Raw genomic sequence first — 25,613 nt, 5'->3', positions numbered from 1 at the left:
TCAGTAGAAAATGTGGTTAACACCCAGTCATGCTTGAAAAAAAAACCGTTTTTTTACGGTAAAACCGATATCATTTTTGGTCATACCGCCCAGCACTAGGTGGCCTCTACAATACGGTTTCCTGTTGTGATGTCATTTCCTGCCTCTACTAGAGCATACTAGTAGGCATACTAGAGGCCACCTAGTGCTGGGGCAGTATGACCAAAAATCAGTGGTATTACATTTTTCTAAATTATACCGGTTTTACCGTATTTGATGGTATTCTTTTTTTTTCATTTAAAAACAGTGTTGATATTGTGAACCTGTTGTGATGTCATTTCCTGTTTGCAGTGTAACTCGGTAAGTCTGAAGAATAAGACCGCTGAGGAGGTGTACCTAGAGATCCTGAAACCCGCGGAGAACGTCGTCCTCAGAGTCCAGAACCGACCCGAACACTTCAGGAGGGCCAAAGACGCACCAGGAGACGGGTTTTACATCAGGTAACATGAAGTTTTGAATGGAATATAGAATCATTAATCCCATTGATAAAAAAGATGATTGTTATTTATTACACGTCTAGAATATTTGTGTATGATGACATTAAAACTGCACAATAATTTTGTCCTTCTTAGAAAATGTTTGCATATTTATTTATTCTCTTCATGACCCTGTCTGGGTTAATCATGTGATTTATGATCAGACCGTTTCCTTTGAACGATAAAAAATCAGAGCAAATAGGTAAATATTAAGATATATACTGAATATTGTCATAAAGATTTATATATACATTATGATAATCTATATGGTTGCATGATGCTTTGCATATTCTTACTGTTCATGTGTTTGTCTTTCAGGGCTTTATTTGACCATGTTGGTGATTTAGAGCAGGAGTTGAGTTTCAAGAAGGATGATATCCTCTACGTGGACGACACACTGCCCAGGGGGAATTTCGGCTACTGGTTGGCATGGCAACTGGACGAGAACGCACAGAAACTGATGCGCGGACATGTGCCCAGCAAGTGCATGTAGGTCTTTATGTGATATTCGTGTAATAATCAGTTTTTTATTTATTTATAATTAAACATGAAAAGTTTCTTGAGTCAAGCTGTTTAAAGCCCCCCTGTAGTTAATCACTTAAAACTCATCTTTGATCACCAAAATTACATATTTAACTGTTTTTTTTCCTTAAAAACAATATCTTCATGTCTTAAAATAACTTGAATGTAACTCGACACCCTTGCCTCATTTAGTATGCGTGGTTCTATGAATATGCAAATGAGCCCCGCCTCCGCTCACTCACTCAGTTTAGAGATCCACTGGTTGACGATCACACGTTGATCTGATTGGTTACAAGGTCGTTTGTGACGTCAGAAACACCAGCGATTTCAAACCGTGTTTTTGAGACTGTCTTTGGTTCACTGCAGTTTTAAGGAGGAAATACTCAGCAATGCTGTCGACTTATGAACTTACACATGGTCTTAAAGTGTATTAAAAACACCACATACACACATAAACAACATTAACAGCTGGATTTTCACCACAGGGGGATTTTAAAAACTTCAGTGCACATGATAAAGCGTGTATGCATCTTATAAGATATATGTGTGTGTGTGTGTGTGTAGGATGGACCAAGACTCCCAGCGGCGGTACAGCATCACAGACGGTAAGGACGAGAGCGGTTCTGGTAAAACGCTCTCAGCCGCGGCGCGCCGGTCGTTCTTTCGGCGTAAACTCAAACACAAACGCAGCAGCTCTAAAGACGCCCGTGACACTCCTGCGTTAGACACCGTCAGCACAGACTCAGTGCTGTTCATGGAGGGTGAGAAACACACACACACACACACACACACACACACACACACACACACACACACACACACACACACACGTAGCTCTAAAACTTCATGTTTCATTTCCCATGATATGTGATGGTGTGTGTTCAGACTGTGCAAGTCCGGCCTATCAGCGCGTGCAGAAAGTGGAATCGGCCAATCGCAGGCCGGTGTTGATACTGGGGCCTCTTGTGGAGCCAATCAAAGACATGCTGCTCAGAGAGGCTCCTGGGAAATACTGCCGCTGTTTACCTGGTGAGATCTACTCACATTTGACACCTAATGACAATTTAAAGAGGTCATGACAGATAAAAAAACAACAAAAAAGAAACATTTTAATGTTGTTAAAACAAGCCGTTTTTGGAGCTTGAAAGAAAGCTAAGAAACTTGCCGGATGTTTTTTTTATTGTACAAAGACCTCTGGTATGTCAAAGACCAAAGCACAATATAATGTCATGACCCCTTTAAAACACTCACCGCAACTCTACCAGGACTGAGTTCTCATGTTTGGCGGTTTGTGACTGCGGGATCATGTTCTTTGTTCAGAGGGGATGAAGGCGACCCAGCAGGCCATCGAGCGCGGCGTCAAAGACTGTCTCTTCATCGATTACAAGCGCAGGAGCGGACACTTCGACGTCACCACTGTGGCCTCCATTAAAGAAATCACAGAGAAGGTGAGACTCGGCTCCTGGCGCTGGGTGGACAAGTTTCAGTTCGAAGTCAATCCATATAAATCTGAACTGATTTAATGAATATAAAAATGTTTTGCTTAAGGCCTATTATGGAGTAATTTAAAAGGAGAATCACCTCTGAGCAAAATGAGAAAACTCAAAATTCAAACATCTCGAAACATTAAGGTGAAATCTTGGTGGAAAATGAATACATTGCATTAAAAGTATCTGATAAATTAATAAATATATATAAATGACAAAGTAACAAATGTAACAAAACCGTAAAAAATGAGGAAATTCGTCATGAAATCAATGTTTCAATAGCAAAGAAAATCTAAATGGTTCTAAACCAATTCTTTACAATTGTATTTTATTAGTTAAAATAAATATTTACTATATACAATATTTGCACATACACAATATAATAAGTGTATGTATGTGTATATATGTATGTATTATGATACAATGAAACAATATGATGGAAAATGTAGTTGTAATACATGTATATAGTAAATATATTAATAAATAAATTATTAATAATAATAAATACATTTAAATAAAAATAAATGTATTCTCTCACTCTCTCTCTACAATATAATATAAAATATTATAAATATGATGTTATTTTAAAATACATATATTATATATCAGGGGTCACCAACACGGTGCCCGCGGGCACCAGGTCGCCCCCAGGGACCACATGAGTCGCCCGCAGGCCTGGTCTAAAAATAGCACAACTCAGTAGTGAGCTGCGTCTGAAATGTAATTGTATTCTGTTGATATTCTTTTTCAATCACACCTGTTGCATTTATATAGCATATATTTATATATTTATATTTAAAAATGACAATATCTTCTGTTCATTATACATGAGTTTAGATAAGTTTAGGTGAACTCTGACTTACTCTAGTTCAGGGGTCCAAACGTCGCTCGCGAGCTACCAGTAACGTTAGCTCGTGGCCTGATTGGAGGTTGCTCGTCAAGGAGCCGTTCACATATCGAGTCTTTTGCGTCCTCAAGTTCGTTATTTCAAATGTAGGTGCGAGGCAAGCGCGCTCATAATTAAAGCGACGCGCTATTTTTTTCCAGGTGCAGCGAGATGAAAAAAATGCAACTATTCAGTATGCCGCAAACGTACCGCAGGTCAACCAATCAGCTTCACCCTTTCCATAACAACATTGAAAGCTCAGTCAACATGAAGGATGGGGGTGCACCCAAACACTACGGGTGTTTTTCTCTTCTCCGTAAATAAATCTTGTAGCAGAGCTACAGCAAGTGTTTTTCGGTGGTGGAAATCTATTAGCTACTAAAACTTCTTTGTCATTGTGGAGAGCGCAGTGCATGGTTGCATAGCAACGACAGACGCCACGGGAAAATCAGATCGAATTTTACTCTTAATAATAAAAGATAAGCTAATGTGCATTGTAAAAGTCAGTAATTTATCTTTTTTGGCTCATTCTTTTTATAAAAATGATTTAAAGGCTGAAATATGTGAGGTTTATATTTTTATAAAACATTTTTTGTCAAAACTTTATTTGAACTTGTACATACTTGTACAGTAGGCTAGATAACATGTTGCAAGACACTCCTTTAAAATCTAGCCATAATTTTTAATGTTATTATTTTAATGTTTATGTAAACAAAAAGTGCATATTGATGCGGATTTATTTGTTATTTGCTGGTTTTCGACATACAACTTAGTGAATTGATTTCATTGTGTAGTATTAGTACTTTTTGAACAGGATTCTGTGATTACCGTGATCATTTTGGTCACTAATGAAATTAAATTATCATGCCATTTCATATCTAGTCATGATGAACTATAAAATCAACTATAATTATGTGTTTTTACAATATAATATGCAAAGTACAATTTTCTATAAAAAAAATAATCTCTGATTCTGTTCTTTTCTCTGACATTTAAGGGTGACATAGGCATACAAAAACCCTTTTAGGTATAAAATAGTTTAGATAGTTGTTAATATGCAAGTTATGAGACATTATTTCAGAGATTTAAGTATTGTATTACATGAGTAGCTCTCGGCCACTTTCATTTTTAAAAAGTAGCTCTCAAATGAAAAAAGGTTGGAGACCCCTGTTATATATAGTATTATATTAAATCTCATTATATTTATCACTCAAAACATTGTCATTCTTGACCGGTCTCGCCGTCTCTCTCTTTCTCTCAGGAGTGCCACTGTCTGCTGGACATCGCTTCTCACGCCATCGAGCGCCTGCACGTCGTCAACATTTACCCCATCGTCATATTCATACGCTACAGAAACGCCAAGCAGATCAAGTAAGTGACTACGTCACGGTCGGGCTTGTCTATGTCTCAATTCATCCTGAGCGTCTGTTTTTCCTCTGATTATTAATGTACCTCGTCTAGTGATGCACCGATGTGAAAATTGTGGCCGATAACCGATATTAATATTGCTGTAATGGCCGATACCGATATTAATATTGCTGTAATGGCCGATACCGATATTAACATTGCTGTAATGGCCGATACCGATATTAATATTGCTGTAATGGCCGATACCGATATTAATATTGCTGTAATGGCCGATACCGATATTAACATTGCTGTAATGGCCGATACCGATATTAATATTGCTGTAATGGCCGATACCGATATTAATATTGCTGTAATGGCCAATACCGATATTATTATTGCTGTAATGGCCGATACCGATATTAATATTGCTGTAATGGCCGATACCGATATTAACATTGCTGTAATGGCCGATACCGATATTAATATTGCTGTAATGGCTGATACCGATAATAATATTGCTGTAATGGCCGATACCGATATTAATATTGCTGTAATGGCCGATACCGATATTAATATTGCTGTAATGGCCGATACCGATATTAATATTGCTGTAATGGCCGATACCGATATTAACATTGCTGTAATGGCCGATACCGATATTAATATTGCTGTAATGGCCGATACCGATATTAATATTGCTGTAATGGCCGATACCGATATTAACATTGCTGTAATGGCCGATACCGATATTAATATTGCTGTAATGGCCGATACCGATATTAATATTGCTGTAATGGCCGATACCGATATTAATATTGCTGTAATGGCCGATACCGATATTAATATTGCTGTAATGGTCGATACCGATATTAACATTGCTGTAATGGCCGATACCGATATTAATATTGCTGTAATGGCCGATACCAATATTAATATTGCTGTAATGGCCGATACCGATATTTACCGATGTCGATATCTCTGTATAGAAAACACATAGCGAGGATTAGGGCTGCACGATATTGGTAAAAAATCACCTTTTTTTGGTTCAGTGTGGTCCGAATCAAAATGACAGGTGTGAAACCTCCCCCGGACCACGGTCCGGATCAAACAGATGAAATTTGGTCCGACGAAAAGAGGTAGTCTCGGTCCGGATCAAACTGAACAAAGGCTTGGTTCGTTTCTAGTGTGAAAGCATTTCTGCATGGTTCGGACTTTCAGACCTTTTACAGGAAGATCCGGTGGCTCCCGCATAGCTGGAAAAACAGAAGGTGGCAGGAAAAATGAGCCGTGGCACATGGGGAGAGGAGGAGACGAGGTTTTTAATTGAAGTATGGTCTGATGACATAAGAAGAAGTCAACTTGCAGTCTTCTCCTCCTTTCCTGCCGGCGACGATAAAATGTTCGCACGACGAGCACGTTCATTTGGCGCATTTGAACTAGCCTTGTGTATCGTTGGTGCTGCAGGTTATTATGCCATAAAAATAACAATATAGTTGCAACGATATGCGTCTGTTCATTCATGTTGTCAAAGTTACCCGCCGAATCAACAACACACTGACGTCAGACGCACGTCCATTTACAAACCAATCAATGTCAAGATGCAGCCCACATATGATGACGACAGGACGCACGTATGTCACGTAAAGTTCTTTAGTAAAGTTAATAATCACTCACATAATTGCAGTGTGAAACCAAACCAAAACTTTCTGACTGTATAAAATGTAACGTGAACTTTGGTTCGGACCTTGGTGCGGACTTTCAGGTGTGAAAACGCCCTGAGTATAATGACGTCAGGCTAATATTTATATGTAATTTGAGTAAAAAAATTAACTAAATAAAAATAATAAAGATATTGTTTGATAAGTGCTGATTGAAGTCCTTTAAATCCAAAAAAGTAGTGCTTGAAAAGTCCTGGAATTTCATTTGACAATCTTTCAAATGCATTTGACGTGTGTGTGTGTGTGTGTGTGTGTGTGTGTGTGTGTGTGTGTGGTTTGGCAACAGTGTGTCTGTACTCAGTTTGTGTGTGTGTGTGGTTTGGCAACAGTGTGTCTGTACTCAGTTTGTGTGTGTGTGTGTGTGTGTTTTGGCAACAGTGTGTCTGTACTCAGTTTGTGTGTGTGTGTGTGTTTGTGTGGTTTGGCAACAGTGTGTCTACTCAGTTTGTGTGTGTGTGTGTGTGTGTGTGTGTGTGTGTGGTTTGGCAACAGGGTGTCTGTACTCAGTTTGTGTGTGTGTGTGTGGTTTGGCAACAGTGTGTCTGTACTCAGTTAGTGTGTGTGTGTGGTTTGGCAACAGTGTGTCTGTACTCAGTTTGTGTGTGTGTGTGTGTGTGTGGTTTGGCAACAGTGTGTCTGTACTCAGTTTGTGTGTGTGTGTGTGGTTTGGCAACAGTGTGTCTGTACTCAGTTTGTGTGTGTGTGTGTGGTTTGGCAACAGTGTGTCTGTACTCAGTTTGTGTGTGTGTGTGTGGTTTGGCAACAGTGTGTCTGTACTCAGTTAGTGTGTGTGTGTGGTTTGGCAACAGTGTGTCTGTACTCAGTTTGTGTGTGTGTGTGTGGTTTGGCAACAGTGTGTCTGTACTCAGTTAGTGTGTGTGTGTGGTTTGGCAACAGTGTGTCTGTACTCAGTTTGTGTGTGTGTGTGTGTGTGTGTGTGTGGTTTGGCAACAGTGTGTCTGTACTCAGTTTGTGTGTGTGTGTGTGTGTGTGTGTGTGTGTGGTTTGGCAACAGTGTGTCTGTACTCAGTTTGTGTGTGTGTGTGTGTGTGTGTGTGTGTGTGTGGTTTGGCAACAGTGTGTCTGTACTCAGTTTGTGTGTGTGTGTGTGTGTGTGTGTGTGTGTGGTTTGGCAACAGTGTGTCTGTACTCAGTTTGTGTGTGTGTGTGTGTGGTTTGGCAACAGTGTGTCTGTACTCAGCTTGTTTGTGTGTGTGTGGTATGTACTCAGTTTGTGTGTGTGTGTGGTTTAGCAACAGTGTGTCTGTACTCAGTTTGTGTGTGTGTGTGTGTGTGTGTGGTTTAACAGCAGTGTGTCTACTCAGTTTGTGTGTGTGTGTGTGTGTGGTCTGTACTCAGTTTGTGTGTGTGTGTGGTTTAGCAACAGTGTGTCTGTACTCAGTTTGTGTGTGTGTGTGTGTGTGGTCTGTACTCAGTTTGTGTGTGTGTGTGGTTTAGCAACAGTGTGTCTGTACTCAGTTTGTGTGTGTGTGTGTGTGTGTGTGGTTTAACAGCAGTGTGTCTACTCAGTTTGTGTGTGTGTGTGTGTGTGGTCTGTACTCAGTTTGTGTGTGTGTGTGGTTTAGCAACAGTTTGTCTGTACTCAGTTTGTGTGTGTGTGTGGTTTAGCAACAGTGTGTCTGTACTCAGTTTGTGTGTGTGTGTGGTTTGGCAACAGTGTGTCTGTACTCAGTTTGTGTGTGTGTGTGTGTGTGTGTGTGTGTGTGTGTGTGTGTGTGTGGTTTGGCAACAGTGTGTCTGTACTCAGTTTGTGTGTGTGTGTGTGTGTGTGTGTGGTTTGGCAACAGTGTGTCTGTACTCAGCTTGTGTGTGTGTGTGTGGTTTGGCAACAGTGTGTCTGTACTCAGCTTGTGTGTGTGTGTGTGGTTTGGCAACAGTGTGTCTGTACTCAGCTTGTGTGTGTGTGGTTTAGCAACAGTGTGTCTGTACTCAGCTTGTGTGTGTGTGGTTTGGCAACAGTGTGTCTGTACTCAGCTTGTGTGTGTGTGTGTGGTATGTACTCAGTTTGTGTGTGTGTGTGTGTGTGGTTTAGCAACAGTGTGTCTGTACTCAGTTTGTGTGTGTGTGTGTGTGTGTGTGTGGTTTAGCAGCAGTGTGTCTGTACTCAGCTTGTGTGTGTGTGGTTTGGCAACAGTGTGTCTGTACTCAGCTTGTGTGTGTGTGTGTGTGTGTGTGGTCTGTACTCAGTTTGTGTGTTTTATTGACTCAGGGAGCAGAAAGACCCGGTGTATCTGCGAGACAAAGTGTCACAAAAACATTCCAAAGAGCAGTTCGAGTCAGCGCAGAGGATCGAACAAGACTACAGCAAATACTTCACAGGTCTGAGACGCGCACACACACGCATTTCCACGTTTGACGCACATGTGACGACGACGTGTTGGTGTGTGATTTGTGTTGGTGCTGTTCTGATGCAGGTGTCGTCCAGGCCGGCAGTCTGTCCAACATATGCACTCAGATCATGGCCATCGTGGACCAGGAGCAGAACAAAGTCCTGTGGATTCCTGACGGAAGCACGTGAAGAAACACACACACACTCACACACACATCTTTCACAATAATAACAACGCCTCGCTAGCAATCTCACACTGTTTCAACACTCCACTGCTGTACAACTCACTAGGGCTGGGCTCTGTGTCATGTTTCAGTCAATATTAAGCGTTTAATATTATATATTATTTGGTCATCTGATTGGAAGATTAGTTTGCATCATCATCACTCACAGTGTAATTTTATGTAAATATTGCTGTTTATTAGTTATCTTTGGCTATATCGCCCAGCCCTGAACAAACTCTCAGGCGACGATCACAACTCTAAGTGTCGTTTGCGCCGTGAGCGTGCAGCAATATCATGTTTTCTCTGTGGTAACACTAATTTATGAGGGCTTTCGTGTAGTTCTTCATGTTTACAGAGTTGATGTTTATGAACCAGCTTACTTGAACGTTTAACTTCATGTATCTGTCCGGACACAGACGCTCAATTTACGGTTAAAAATACTGACTGTTAGGTTTGTTTTCTGATCGCTGTGTTGAAGGATTCGTTCACCTGAAAATGAACATTTAATTTACTTTCGTGTTCAGTGCGACACGATAGCAGATGTTTAGCCGGACGTTCGAGCTGCTCTTTTCCACGCGGCACTGCAAAAAATGCTTTTTTTACTCAGTATTTTTGTCTTGTTTCCAGTCCAAATATCAAAAAAATCTTAAATCAAGATGCATTGACTAGATGAGTGAAATAACATAAGATATTATGTCCTGTTTTAATGAAATTAATCAGAATTAAGTGAGTTGATGCTTAAAAAAAGCTAAATTATCTGCCTATGGGGTCAGAAAAATAATCTTAATTCAAACAGAAACATTATAGACTAGACGGATTTCAGAAAAATGGCCTTCTATAAGAAGTGAGGAGCATTTATGGGTACAAGTCGGGAACCGGCCTACTTTACATATTTCAAGGGTGCTGAGTCACAAAAAAATGGTACCCAAGCGAAATTTTGAGTTTTTTACCTTCTAATTTGCATATCAAAATGGCCGCCAAATTGCCTATCTTGCTCAGTCGTTGGACCATTTTCCCCTAGTTTTTTTGTAAGTAGGCAATCAAGATGAGGAAATTAAGTTTCTAGATCGATAGTCAAGGGTCAGAGCAAAGATATAATGGAGGCAACTCATGATTGGCCACTCTCTAGCAACCAGACAGAGTACCCTAGCAACCATTTTGCAAAACCTATATCTCTGCATCAGAACATCGTATAGAGATGGGGGTTGGTTTATATCATTCACACTGACAAGCAGCCTTTGGAGTTTCATGATTGGCAGCTGTTAAGCCACTCCCTAGCAACCAAACAGAGTACCATAGCAACCATTTTGCAAGACCTATATCTCTGCATCAGAACATCATATAGAGATAGGGGTTGGGTTATATCATTCATACTGACAAGCAGCCTTTGGTGTTTCATGATTAGCCACTCCCTAGCAACCAAACAGAGTACCCTAGCAACCATTTTGCAAGACCTATATCTCTGCATCAGAACATCGTATAGAGTTGGGGGTTGGTTTATATCATTCACACTGACAAGCAGCCTTTGGAGATTCATCATTGGCAGGTTCCAAGCCACTCCCTAGCAACCAAACAGAGTACCCTAGCAACCATTTTGCAAGACCTATATCTCTGCATCAGAACATCATATAGAGATAGGGGTTGGTTTATATAATTCACACTGAAATGCAGCCTTTGGCATTTCATGATTATCCACTCCCTAGCAACCAAACAGAGTACCCTAGCAACCATTTTGCAAGACCTACACTCACCTAAAGGATTATTAGGAACACCATACTAATACTGTGTTTGACCCCCTTTCGCCTTCAGAACTGCCTTAATTCTACGTGGCATTGATTCAACAAGGTGCTTAAAGCATTCTTTAGAAATGTTGGCCCATATTGATAGGATAGCATCTTGCAGTTGATGGAGACTTGTGGAATGCACATCCAGGGCACAAAGCTCCCGTTCCACCACATCCCAAAGATGCTCTATTGGGTTGAGATCTGGTGACTGTGGGGGCCATTTTAGTACAGTGAACTCATTGTCATGTTCAAGAAACCCATTTGAAATGGTTCGAGCTTTGTGACATGGTGCATTATCCTGCTGGAAGTAGCCATCAGAGGATGGGTACATGGTGGCCATAAAGGGATGGACATGGTCAGAAACAATGCTCTGGTAGGCCGTGGCATTTAAACGATGCCCAATTGGCACTAAGGGGCCTAAAGTGTGCCAAGAAAACATCCCCCACACCATTACACCACCACCACCAGCCTGCACAGTGGTAACAAGGCATGATGGATCCATGTTCTCATTCTGTTTACGCCAAATTCTGACTCTACCATCTGAATGTCTCAACAGAAATCGAGACTCATCAGACCAGGCAACATTTTTCCAGTCTTCAACTGTCCAATTTTGGTGAGCTCTTGCAAATTGTAGCCTCTTTTTCCTATTTGTAGTGGAGATGAGTGGTACCCGGTGGGGTCTTCTGCTGTTGTAGCCCATCCGCCTCAAGGTTGTGCGTGTTGTGGCTTCACAAATGCTTTGCTGCACACCTCGGTTGTAACGAGTGGTTATTTCAGTCAAAGTTGCTCTTCTATCAGCTTGAATCAGTCGGCCCATTCTCCTCTGACCTCTAGCATCAACAAGGCATTTTCGCCCACAGGACTGCCGCATACTGGATGTTTTTCCCTTTTCACACCATTCTTTGTAAACCCTAGAAATGGTTGTGCGTGAAAATCCCAGTAACTGAGCAGATTGTGAAATACTCAGACCGGCCCGTCTGGCACCAACAACCATGCCACGCTCAAAATTGCTTAAATCACCTTTCTTTCCCATTCTGACATTCAGTTTGGAGTTCAGGAGATTGTCTTGACCAGGACCACACCCCTAAATGCATTGAAGCAACTGCCATGTGATTGGTTGATTAGATAATTGCATTAATGAGAAATTAGCCTTTCGCCGAGCCCCGCCCCCCTTAGTTACTGTTGCTACGTCCGACAAACAAATGGTCAAACACGACCAGCGCGACAGATTGCCATGACGCGAAGAGGTATACCCGTGCGTGTCAGTGACCTTTTTTGGAGCAATACCTCCGCGATATCCTCCAGATCGAGGCAAAAGGGGTTACAGTATGCAGTGAAGGGATATATTCAAAAAAAAAAAAAAAAAAAAAAGGCTATAATGCTTACTGTAACGACCTGTACCTCAAATGCAACCAGCACGGCCTTGAAGAAGATTTTATAAGCTGGTTCAGTGGCCAATTGTTTGGAGTTAGAAATATATAACTCGCGCTGCATATTTAACTTAGTAATTTTGCCTCAGATACAGGATTATACATTCGCTTTAACAAGCAGGTTGTTCATTACCACGACAACCACTTGCGTGTCATGCTGAATGTGATTTTTGTGTTTAAAAAGTAACTAACGTTATACATAAGAGACGGAAAGATGCAGATAACCATACATTATTTAAGGTTATTTCTATTTGTTGCGATATTGATATATGAACTGATGTTGTCAAGTAAGCTTCATGCTTTCCCCGTTGCAAACTTGCTCTCCTCTAAACTGTAGTCTACAGGTGCTGCACTGCTAGTTGACTGCTGCTCATTTCCCCCCGAAAATATCATGTTAACAACAACCCTTTAGAAAACGTAATTCCTTCGTGGATCCTCTTGATCTGCTTTCTCCATGTTTCTTTGACTAATCTCAGTGTCTCAGTCTCACACAAACTGCACGCGAGTTAACCATGTTCGACACATTTAACTGGGAGTGGGGCCGTCCACACTGTTTTATCTATTGTCGGCTTTGGAAACGGAAAGAACACAACTCCTCCAGACAATCTCTCGGAGTACCTAGTGTCCGATTTACAAACGCTGTGGGCGCACCGCTTCACCATCTTGCTTGGAGTCAATGTTTGACGGACCTGCTAACATAGTAACGGTTGCTATGATGTGTGATTGGACAATGGCCGTTTTGGGGGAGGGGCCGGCGAGAGGTCAATTGAACAGGTGTTCCTAATAATCCTTTAGGTGAGTGTATATCTCTGCATCAGAACATCATAGAGAAATGGGGGTTGGCTCTTTTGACTCATGCTAGCAAAGAGGACTTCCAACATGCTACACATGCTAGCTGTGAATAGCTACATGCTATTAGTGATTAGGTAAGTGCTAAATCATGCCTAGAACATGCTAAGAACTCTATAAAAACTCCATAGTAACCATCTGTGACAACTACCAACCACCTGGTAACACCATAGCAACCACCCATAACACCCTAGCAACCACCCATAACACCCTAGCAACCACCCAGAATGCCTTAGCAACCGCCTAGCAACACCTTAGCAACCACCCAGAACACCCTGGGAACACCATATCAACCACCCAGAACACCCTAGCAACATGCTAGCAACCACCCAGAATACCCTAGCAACCACCCAGAATACCCTAGCAACTGCCTATCAACACCATAGCAACCACCTAGAACACCCTAGCAACTGCCTAGTAACGCCCTAGCAACCACCCAGAATACCCTAGAAACCGCCTAGAAACACCATAGCAACCACCCAGAACACCCTAGCAACCACCTGAACAACATGAATAAGCCATATCTCAGCACCAGAACATCGTACAGACATGTTTGTTGGCTCGTATGCAATTTTGCCACTGCAAGCACCACTTCACATTTTCTTCAGGAAATGTACAGTCTAGGGAATGCTTTGTTTGCATAAAAAAATGAAATCTCAGACAACTTGCAATGGTGTTTTTCTTAGTTATTATGTAATATGGAATACATCACATATCATATATACACTGGGAACATTTAAGAGTGATATTGATTGAATATTTATGTCGGCCTTAAAAAATGACACAAATAATGCCTAATTTCACCTTAAAAGTTGGTATTTTGCATATATACATAAAAAAGACAGTGATCCTCCATTATATCTTTGCTCTGACCCTTGACTATCGATCTAGAAACTTAATTTCCTCATCTTGATTGCCTACTTACAACAAAACTAGTGGAAAATGGTCCAACGACTGAGCAAGATAGGCAATTTGGCGGCCATTTTGATATGCAAATTAGAAGGTCAAAAACTCACAATTTCGCTTGGGTACCAGTTTTTTTGGATTCAGCACCCTTGAAATATGTAAAGTAGGCCGGTTCCCGACTTGTACCCACAAATGCTCCTCACTTTCACTTTTTGGGTACATCCCATCTAGACTATTATTTTTCTGACCCCATTGGCAGATAATTTTGCTTAAGTGAGCAAAAACTCACTTTATTTTGATTAATTTCCCCAGAAAACAAGACTTAAAATCTTAATGCATCTTGATTTAAGAATTTTTTGATATTTGGACTGGAAACAAGACACAAATACTAAGTAAGAAAAGCATTTTTTGCAGTGCCCGGGCTGGAAAACCTCAAACCAATGCAGAAGCACCATAAAATAATGCGTTTTAAAAGCTGAGAGGGTTTTTTTCACTCAAAGCTGTGAAGAATCAGGATAAAGTGGGTTTTTTGTTGTGATTGTTTGTGATGTTTGACAGCATTCGCTTTCACTGCATGGAAAAGAGCAGCGGGAACTTTCTGCAACTCCGGGTTTGAATCGACAGGCGAATATTTTTCGTTTTTTTGGGGTGAACCATTCCTTTAAACGCCAATGTAGCAGTTTCTTTATTTCATTTTCTTTTAAGTGTACTTTTTTATTATTTAAATGAGCGATGCAATAATCTGCTGCATGATCATTTTACTATATGCTCTGATTATTTTTACTGTCCAGTTCGTTTTTTAACTCTAATTTAAATGTGTTTTGTTGGCTGAATGCTTAGTAGTGCTCGTATCGTAAAGCTCCCCTCCTCTTCAGAAACAGACGTGCCAAAGGGTTTCTTCTATTTTGCACTTGAGTTCAATGGAAAGGTGGACAAACCTACTTTATTAATCCCAGACGAGACGGGAGATTGAGTAATCCTCGTTCAGGAGTCGTTAGTTAATCCTCTCTGTAGTGAAACTCAGTGGCAGGAGAGCTTTGGTACTACACGAGTCTTCCTGTTTACCTTAGCCACAGTGACATCACTTCCTTTCTGACCCCGATGACCAATGAAACGAGTCGCCTGGTTTAGCTGCTTCAACGTCATGTTCATCATAACTCTGGTGTCTGTGTTTGTAGCTGGAAAAAACCCCACATAATTCCATTTAAAATAGTTTTCCATTATGTTTTATAATTGTATAACACATTGGTACAGAATCCTATGACAAAAACATGATTTTGTAATTGTTATATTAATAAAGTCTAAATTAAGCACGGTTGTTTAAACGTATTTTCTTCTTTTAGCAGAGTAACTTTGTCTTTTTTCCCCCCATCTGAGTCTGTTTTCTCAGTTCATGAGGACATCATGGAAAACCTGGCATTTTAAATTCTATAAAATTCTACAATCTGTGATGTTTTCATGGTGCAAATGGGGATAATATGGTTTGAAGTTCCTGTGAGGAGTCACCAGATGGCGTCATATCCTACTTCAGTGTGATCATCATAATGAGGGTTATATAAACATCAAATATCAGATGAAATATTATTTCTGGATGACGAAAATATCAGATGGCAGAATGAAGATTATTTGTTTTCGAGCAAAAGGATGAAAATAGAGCTCATGTCGATTCAAATGTGGCTAAAACAAACGTTTATTGATTCACTTTTATTTTTAGTAATTTTTTTTTTTTTTAAGTGAGCTTTTGTAAATATATTTGCATCTTTGTGTGGAATATTTGTCTTTTCAACAGATTCCTGATTTTGCTTTACTTCCCTAGAAGTGTGTGGATTCAGATGGAGAAACTCTTCAATGACGGGCATATTTGGAATCAAATCTGAATATTAATACATTTAGATATATGTTAAAAAAAATACTCAATAACTCAGTATTCATGATGAGGTGTAAAACACAGGCATAAATGCGAAAGCTTTACTATGGTAACCATACTATCCTCAAAAGTACCATACTGTGGTTACCAGGGTGTGAAACAGCCCATGTTTGGCATTCTGGGAACATTCGATTCAACAACAACAAAGAAAAGAAAAAGGGAACCATATGAGAACGTTAGAGGAACGTTCTGTGTTTGCTGGGAATTATGGCGGGTGCAATATGAATGACTTTAACAATGAAAAACAACTGATTATTGATTGACACATGAATATTTGTAGAAATTGCAGCCTTCTTTATAAATAAACACCATGTAGTAAATTATCAAACTTGTTAATGCTCTTAATTTGGAAGGCGTAGATATACATATATTTCAATATAAAAAAGAAAGAAAAGTATGGTGATTTTAAAAGTGTGTGTGTATAGTACCGGTCAAAAGTTTGGAAACATTACTATTTTAATGTTTTTAAAAGAAGTCTCTTCTGCTGAAGCCTGGATTTATTTGATCAAAAATACAGTAAAAACGATAATATTGTGAAATATTTTTACTATTTAAAAAAAGCTGTTTTCTATGTAAATATTACAGTAGTCAACATTTGAAGTGGATCAAAACCGTTCATCATAGTTATACATGAATTACAACATAACCCGTTCTTGTCTTAGGACAACTTTGATGAACTTTTTTTTTTTTTACTGTAGTAAAGTGTAATTTATTCCTGTGATCAAAGCTGAATTTTCAGCATCATTACTATTTATTTGATCAAAATATTAATTGCAATATTATTACAATTTAAAATGAGCTGTTTTCTTCTATGTGAATATAGTAAAATGTAATTTATTCCTGTGATCAAAGCACCATTACTCCAGTCTTCAGTGTCACATGATCCTTCAGAAATCAGTAAAATATGATGATTTATTATCAATGTTGGAAACGTTGTGTTGTGTAATATTATTTCGGACCCTGTTTTGTCCCCCCAGGATTTATTGATAAATGAAAAGTTAAAAAGAACAGCATTTATTCAAAATAGAAATCTTTTCTATCAATATATTTTACTATCACTTTATCAATTTAACATTATTCAATAACTTTTGCGCTACTTTTTCTGTCAGTAATCCTGTTGGTCTCGAGCAACACACAAATGTTTATTTAAGTATGTTAGAGGCATTTTAAACAAAGCGCAATATTTTGCCAATACATTTGTGTTGTGTACGTCAACAATAAGTTGATAAAGACATATGTTTTTTCTTTCGATACACCACTCGATTTTCGTCATAACTCTGTTGCCATGGTTACGTTCTCGGGCTAAAGCGCTTCGCTCGTGCCAATTTAGCGCTCTGACTAACTTGAAATCGTACTTTTTTATGGTGACTGAATATTTTGAATATTTTACCAGTATCTAAGCCCCCACCCCCTCTCATAATTCGCCCACGACAATAGATGATGTTTTTTTGAAGCTCGACAGATGTCTGTAAAATAGGAGCGACTGATGGATGTTTGGACTATTCGCTGGGTTTTGGAGACGTTTTGACGGGCATCAGACCGACTGACTCCGCCCTCCGGTACCTGTAAATCTGCCCTGAACTCGCCGGATGAATAGACCGGAGCTGAACGCAACACGTTACCGAATGAGCGCGAGGTGATTAGACCGCAGTCTGTCCATCACCAGCGAGCGCACGGGAGATCAGCTCGCGGACGGTCACGCAGGCTTTAAATCGTGGGAATGTTTTTTTTTTTTTTTTTTTTTATGATAAATATCCCCAGCACGACCTCGTTTAAAGACCCACCGACGCTTTTCTAGGAGTAGTGCGTTTTGAGGACGACTTTTCAACTGCGCGTTAGTGGTTGCGTGGAGAACCGAAGAGCGGGCGAGAGCGGAGAGCGTAGCGGGAGGAGAGTGCGCGCACACGGGCACACACTCGCGGGGTGTCCGCCCTGACCAACATGGCTGATCATCAGGTGTGGGGCGCTGAAATCAACAGAGAGACGCTCGATGCTCCCCACTGAAGAAGATGAAGATAACGACGGTGATGAGAAGCAGCTCTCCACAGTAATGACCTATCCAATCGAGCATTCAAAAGCGGGTCCGTCCTCGGTTCGGAAGATGGATGTGATCATCCCGTACACCTCCGACGTGCCGTGTGACCCTGTGAACGGCCAGAGGATGTGGTGGGCTTTCCTCGCCTCCTCCATGGTCACTTTCTTTGGGGGTCTCTTCATCATCCTGCTGTGGAGGACTCTCAAGTACCTGTGGAGGGTGTGCTGCCACTGCAAGGGGAAAAAGAAGGTAAATGACACCTGTTTCTGGGTCAAAAGTTTGGCCAGCCTTCACCGATCACTCACTCAGGATCTGAAAACCCTTGTTATTTGAAGACAAACACATTTGCAGACAAACTGGTTAAAAAACAATGGTGTGTTTTTTTAATCATCCCAACCACATATTGGGTTGGGTCATTTTTTTTACGTGTTTGAGTTATTTTTAGTTAAAGCCCAGCAGTCGGTTCGCGCCCTTATGGTTCAAATGTTAACGGTCTGGTGACAGTCAACGTACATCAGTTACTTCACACAATAAAAATACAATTATTGTATATATAGCTGCTAGCAGCAATTATCGCGGTTCAAGCACTTTAAGGCCTTTAAGCACATTTGTAAAATGTATTTATTTAGCAAGCATGTAGCCACTTGGATCATAAATGGAAAACATAATTTACAGCCAATACAGGCAACTTACTAAGGAAATATAGTAGATTGAAAGCTTTTTAATAGTTATCGAGGTTGAGCCAAAAACTTTGGACTATTTTTGCGAAAGTAGGTTTTTAAATGAATAATTTCCAATATTTAACGAACGGCTCGATTGACAGAGGTGATCCTAGGGTTCTACCATATGGTATGAATGTTGTGGGCTTGTGCGAAAAATCCCATGATATACAACCCTTTATGCATGTGAAAAACGTTAAGGTGGGCGATGTCTTTCAAATGTCTCACATTTCGTTCCCATCAGCCTCCGTTGATCTTGTCTGACAGCCGCTCAACCTTCATTGGCCAACAGCGGACATGTTTTTCAAGATGTCCTCATAGATAATCGCGGCACCTTGGACAAAGACACCGCATGCCAGTTTTCAAGTCAATCGGACTGACTGTTGCATAGCTAGCTCTAGCCGTTTTCCTGTTTTTTTATTTTTTATTTTACAGCTCCACCAAGTGAGCAGACGCCGTGTCCTTTTTCACGCGACCACAGACCGAGCCCATGCATAGGTGTACCTAGTTTGGAGAAATGATCTCATTTTGTTCAAGATGGATGTTTTTGTAAAAGTGGCCATGGCCACTTCGAACATTTTGACGTACCATCATGGACGTCAATAGAAATTTCGACTTTTATTTGATAATTATGACAATCAGACTCCAGAGAATCTTTCTGCACTAGTTTGCTTCCGATGGGGCGAAAAATCTCGGACTAGTTCGCAAAAGTAGGTTTAATTTTTTTTTTTTTTTTTTGTATTTATGAGCCATTACGTACTTTTGATCGCTGTAGCGCCCCCGTCAGGCCGATTGGGGCAAGCCTTGGTGACGTTGGAGACAGTGCGGGTACTACCAAAGACTATAGAATAACACAAGACTCGTCACTCGTATTGCTTTGAATGGGGAAAAGCGCAATATGGCGGAATAAGTCCCGCCTTTCAAGTGAGAGCCAGTCGCCGATTGGTAAAGTCATCGAGTCACTGCATGAATTTGATGTTTCCCCATTCAAATAGATGCGTTTCAAAGACGAGGAGCTTTAAAGATGGCCGCCGAGTGAAATTACTTGTTTAATGAGACTTTGGTACTACAATCCCTCAAAGTTTCAAGTATCTACGACTTACAGTTTGGACTTCGCAGTCACTTTTAGGGGAGAATGCTGATCCTTGGTAATTCTAACAATTACAATAGTGCTAGAACCCCTAATATATGTTCTAGATATTATGTCAGAGCAGAAGCATCATGAAGTGCTCATCAAACGTTCCTCCTCAATAGTGTTTAAAATCACCTCATAAAGAAAGAAGAAGACGGCTCAAATACACCAGTTTTCATTCGTGACACTACATCATATGTGTGCTGCTTCAGAGTTGACATCTCTTTACTATTATTTTAAAGTGGGAAACAGTGAGAATGAAGAATGAGTGGACGTCAAGAACATTTCATTTAATAATGAATGAAAAATAATTCACTGATGTCCTTTTATTTCTTGACACGTGCTGTTAAAATATAAACCATGAACGCACTAGAAGTCGCTCCGGATTGAAGTGTCTGTCTGTAGTTTTGTTCAGCATCTACCAAATTGTAAAACGCAATGTGAACGAAAAAGTCTTGAAGCCTGAAGGAGTTTTAGGCCTAATGTCATTAGAAAAGACAAGATTGAAAGCTGTGTAGTCGTTCTAAAGGATTTCTAGGCAGTTGCCAGACATTTGTTCCTGGAAAAGTGTTGTTTTCTTGTCTACCAGCAGCTGTAAGAGATAAAATCAACATGAAACACAGTTCACAGTTTACATCCACAATGGATATTTGTTAGAAAATAATGCAGGGCGGCACTTGATTTTATCTATGTGCAATTGATTGGATGGTGAAAAGTGTCTGTATTTGACATATAAATAAAGATAATAGCCTTAATGGTATCGGATAAAACAGAAGGTCTTTTCAGAGGTGGAAAGACAAACTTTTGTTGCCTTGGAATAACATGCGCTGTTGAATCATTCACACTGTAGGACAAAGCCTCTGTTTTGATTTCATGTTGACTTTAGATAAACAGTTTCACAGGAACACACACTGCGATTTTATTAACTTGATAATGTTCTTGTTTTGTTTGTTCCGCTTGTTTTGAAGACTACTGAGTGATTTTTAAGCAATCTATTTGAGTATAGCCTGCCGTGTATTTAATTCTGCATTCACACCTGTATCTGCATGAATGCTGGGCGTTTGATAGGAACACGGAGAGAGAAGAGAGTCCTATGTTCTGTTAGCAGAGACGTACCAGAGCTTTGCTTGCGTCTTTTCCTCATGTTTGACGTGGAGCCAGTGGTCAGGAATAGGTTGAGTTTTTACTGCCATTGTGTAGTCTGCCCACACACACACACACACACCACCCACCACACACACACCACAGCTGTTGCTTTCATTACAGGCCTGTCAAACATAGTTGTGTTCATTCTGCAAGAGATTTCAGGAAGCCTTTTCTCCCGTTCAGCAGCCCGTTCCACTGAAACACACAACTCTGATTGAACCGGGTGATTGAAAGTCAACATGATATCATTATTTATTCACTCTACCTATGTTCCTTGTCTTGTTGTGAATGATTCATATGTGACTCTTCTGAATTGTGACGTCAAATACACAGCAGACATTGAATATATGAGGTTATGTGTTTAGAGGTAGGTTCAGGGTTAGTACCTAGTTATTACAATTACTATAAGTACATAGTATGGACATGACGAACAAAACTGTATAATAAAGTGCTACCGACATTAGCTGTGTTTCAACCCATCCACCTATTTTTTTAATGCAAATTTTGGAATATCTCATTAAAAACTGCAGGATGGAAACAGCCAAGAAATTCTATAAATGCGTATGCAATCAAATGAGGCAGATATTTTTTTATCCGATAAGAAAACATGTGCATGAACTACGATGGAAACACGTTTACCGAATAAATCCCTCAATGCAATACAAAAATCACATGACTTTGCCTCACCAGAGGCTGTGATTGGATAACTGGACTAACCAGCGGACCAATGGCATCGCAGCATCTCAAATGTTGGTTTGGTGGATCTGAAACGCTTGAGCCGAAGTCTGTCATCAGAATGATTGTGTAAACCGTCTCACACGATAGCGTTCCCAAACACCAGCGTCCGAACGCAAGATCACATGACAGCGTTTATTGCGTTTCGTCTGACGCTTTTAGGCGAAACTCGTTTATTGTACGAAAGAAGAGCCACAGTTTCTTCCCCGATTGCAGCAACTTCCATTTTTATTACTTGCGTAAATTTCCCAGGAAGTGACGGGTTTGTTCTCTAGAAACCATGAGATGGAAACGCTGATTTATTGTCATATTTCAAGATAAATTCACAACTTTGAATGGAAATAGTTATTGGAGGATGCATCCTGCCTAATATATTCTAAATACTATTTAAGCTCAATCCCAATTCACCCCTTGGCCCTACCCCTTGTTTTCGAGTGTACCCCTTGGCCCTTAAAACAGAGTTACAAGGGCCAAGGGGTTGAAATATTCCCCTACGAAATGGAAAAACCCTTCATGTTATAACGTTCCTTCCTCGAAATGTATGTCTTTTCTGTTTCGGAAAGGTAATTTATTATACAATTTCTTAATTTAAATGACTATATCATTATTATAAGAGTAAATAAAGTGCACGGTGGTGTCATCTGGCGCTAAATTTAAATGTTTAACCGTTTGTGAAGCAATCTCGCCGGTGATTCGCGATGTATTCTGCGAACTTTCTCGTAGCCCTCCGTTTGGAGTGTGCCTCTGAAAAATCTCTGTTTCGAGGGCTATGTAGCCCTACCCCTCGATCTAAACGAGAATCGGGACACCCTACCCCTTGACGTGAACGGGCCATTGAATTGGGATTGAGCCTTAGTCATTATGGGATCAGTCATTTTCTTTAAACTTTGCATTTGCTTCCCGAAAAATCCCAAAACATTGTTATATTTGTCATTTAATTTTATTCTATTCAAAATATAATTTCTATATATAATATTTCTATTGATTTCTAAGTTGAATATCAGTCGCATGGTTCTACATCATCCACACGTCCACTGTTCTTAAAGTGATAGTTCACCCAAAAATGATAATTCGGAAATTATTACTCGCCCTCGTTAGCCTGGGAAAACCCAGACAACTTCCGGCAAATTTAGATTTGCTGTGAAAGTTAGTCTGGCAAAGAGCTCATTCAAGCCCATTTCCAATCCGCCGAAATCACGGCACCAATCAGAAGCGTTGGGGCGGGCTTTACACGATGACGACAGCGCTGGGATTTTGAAGCAGATTTTGTAGCCTACATTACAAAGATGGATGCCGCCGTCGAACATTACTCGTTCCAATCAGCTATCGCGTCTGTTTTAAGCGATTTGAACGTTTCCTTTTAGTTAAAAACCGAGCAAAGAACAACACTCGGAGATGTGTCTCCGCCGCTCTGCATGCGTCATCTCCTTCATCGCTCTGATTGGGTTTAGGTCTATCCGCGGCGTCCGTTGGTGACGCCCCTCTGGAAATGATTTGTCTATGACGCTTTGCCAGACCATAACTCACTTACAACTGAGAATGCTCTGGTGTTAACCAGGCTACGCCCTCATATTACTCTGGACCTTTATAACTTTATATATTTTTCAGAACACAAAAGAAGTATTGCTTTTCAATGGGGTCCAAAACAACATTGCCATTCAAAATACCTTCTTTTATGTTCCACAGAAGAAAGTCTAACAGAATTGCAGTGACTTAAGGGCCAGTAAATGATGACAGAATGTACATTTGTTTGGGTGAATATCCACTAAATACTTGTCAAACATGTTTTTGTTCCACAGGGATTTACATCTGGCCGATCCAGTAAACGTAGCATTAATTGAACCAGTCTATCCGTCCATCTCCTCTCACTTACTCTGTTTTCATACATGCATCTTCCTCATTCAATCTGCCATGTCACTCTCCTATAGTGTGCATGAATCAGATGCTTGTTGCTAAGCAACAGGCGGCATATTCATTATTGAGCTGGGAAATATCCCCTTATGTAATTGTGCTTTTCCAAAGACCACACACACACACACCTGTCAGAGTGTGTGATCAGCAGTGTGTTTCTTTACCACAAACACATTTACATGCAGAATCTACAGGCGTCACACACACAATCTGAGCTAGAAATAGAAATCCACAGTCTGGTCACAATCTCCTTCAGATGAGTTAATGTTGATTATATTCTGATGTTCAACAGGATTCTGGTGTTTATTAATTACTTTTGCTCGCACTTAATTAATACGCATTGACATGCGTGATAAATCACATGCAAACGACAAACTTTCAATCTATGATGGTTAAACTTTGCAATTGCTCCGCGAATCACATGCGTTCTGAACCGGGAGGTGCCGGCCTGTACGGATCATGGATCAACGATCCCTATACTTTACATCGCACATCATGATATCGATGCTAAAACGATATATTGTGCAGCTCTAATAATATTGTAAATTAATAGAAACTATTTTTTTTTATTCGAAAAGCCCTTTTATAAATGCCTGTAAACACAGATAGTGTATCGTTTAAAAATGTTCGAATACGATACTTTGACTTCAATACTGGTTCCTGAACGATACTTTTTTCAGTAGTTAGCTTCAGTAAAGTTAGCTTCAGTAAAGTTAGCTTCAGTAAAGTTAGCTTCAGTAAAGTTAGCTTCAGTAAAGTTAGCATCAGTAAAGTTAGCATCAGTAAAGTTAGCTTCAGTAAAGTTAGCTTCAGTAAAGTCAGCTTCAGTAGAGTTAGCATCAGTAAAGTTAGCTTCAGTAAAGTTAGCTTCAGTAAAGTTAGCTTCAGTAAAGTTAGCTTCAGTAAAGTTAGCTTCAGTAAAGTTAAGTTAGCTTCAGTAAAGTTAGCATCAATAAAGTTAGCTTCAGTAAAGTCAGCTTCAGTAAAGTTAGCTTCAGTAAAGTTAGCTTCAGTAAAGTTAGCTTCAGTAAAGTTAGCTTCAGTAAAGTTAGCATCAGTAAAGTTAGCATCAGTAAAGTTAGCATCAGTAAAGTTAGCTTCAGTAGAGTTAGCTTCAGTAAAGTCCGCTTCAGTAAAGTTAGCATCAGTAAAGTTAGCTTCAGTAAAGTTAGCTTCAGTAAAGTCAGCTTCAGTAAAGTCAGCTTCAGTAAAGTTAGCTTCAGTAAAGTTAGCATCAGTAAAGTTAGCTTCAGTAAAGTTAGCTTCAGTAAAGTTAGCTTCAGTAAAGTTAGCATCAGTAAAGTTAGCTTCAGTAAAGTTGGCTTCAGTAAAGTTAAGTTAGCTTCAGTAAAGTTAGCATCAATAAAGTTAGCTTCAGTAAAGTCAGCTTCAGTAAAGTTAGCTTCAGTAAAGTTAGCATCAGTAAAGTTAGCATCAGTAAAGTTAGCTTCAGTAAAGTTAGCATCAGTAAAGTTAGCATCAGTAAAGTTAGCATCAGTAAAGTTAGCTTCAGTAAAGTTAGCTTCAGTAAAGTTAGCTTCAGTAAAGTTAGCTTCAGTAAAGTTAGCTTCATTCATTGAGAGGAAATGTGCGCCTTTTGGGTTTGTAGTCTTTGTAATTACGTATTTTCAGTCTTATACCTCAACAGTTTTACATCAAACTGCGACTTTCTTAACTTTAAAATGTATCTTTTAAATTGACAAACATCATGTGTGTAATTCAGGGCACAATTCAAACGAGATCAAAATATTTGTTATAGAATATAGACGTCCTTCGCGCTGGCTGATTCCGGAGAAACGTACGATGTAAACTTACGTTCCTACCAAAACATTATTCTTTTTCCCCCCCCGACCAAACCGGTTATAAAAATGCTGTCATTGTAAAAGGTTTCTAGTGTCAATGTATTGCTTGTTTTTTTCTGTTTACATTTCATGTTGTGACACTTCTCTTCTCCAATGATCGAACTGCTACGTCAGAGTGGCCAAAG

The 25,613-nt window shown here is 39.9% G+C and overlaps 2 protein-coding genes across 3 annotated transcripts in view; both read left to right on the top strand.

Annotated features, from left to right (window-relative positions):
• dlg5b.1 (discs, large homolog 5b (Drosophila), tandem duplicate 1) overlaps window positions 1-9,200 on the top strand; it is a 37,325-nt gene extending 28,125 nt beyond the window's left edge. For both annotated transcript variants that reach the window (XM_056241802.1, XM_056241801.1), the window contains exons 25-32: window positions 331-479; window positions 834-1,004; window positions 1,602-1,798; window positions 1,923-2,066; window positions 2,358-2,485; window positions 4,672-4,781; window positions 8,709-8,818; window positions 8,914-9,200. In XM_056241802.1, the coding sequence (XP_056097777.1) occupies window positions 331-479; window positions 834-1,004; window positions 1,602-1,798; window positions 1,923-2,066; window positions 2,358-2,485; window positions 4,672-4,781; window positions 8,709-8,818; window positions 8,914-9,017 (1,113 nt within the window). In that variant the 3' untranslated portion in view covers window positions 9,018-9,200. The remainder of the gene's footprint in view (window positions 1-330; window positions 480-833; window positions 1,005-1,601; window positions 1,799-1,922; window positions 2,067-2,357; window positions 2,486-4,671; window positions 4,782-8,708; window positions 8,819-8,913) is intronic.
• Window positions 9,201-17,359: 8,159 nt separating this feature from the next.
• Window positions 17,360-25,613, top strand: part of LOC130076653 (calcium-activated potassium channel subunit alpha-1-like) — a gene marked incomplete at its 3' end in the record, with an annotated part of 32,737 nt that continues 24,483 nt past the window's right edge. Inside the window, exon 1 of the mRNA XM_056241808.1 lies at window positions 17,360-18,232. Coding sequence (XP_056097783.1) covers window positions 17,939-18,232 — 294 coding nt within the window. The remainder of the gene's footprint in view (window positions 18,233-25,613) is intronic.

This window comes from Rhinichthys klamathensis, unplaced genomic scaffold, assembly GCF_029890125.1.
Source record: "Rhinichthys klamathensis goyatoka isolate OS25496 unplaced genomic scaffold, OSU_Roscu_1.1 h1tg000677l_1, whole genome shotgun sequence".
Lineage (NCBI taxonomy): Eukaryota > Metazoa > Chordata > Actinopteri > Cypriniformes > Leuciscidae > Rhinichthys > Rhinichthys klamathensis.
This window is presented reverse-complemented; position numbering and strand designations above follow the sequence as displayed.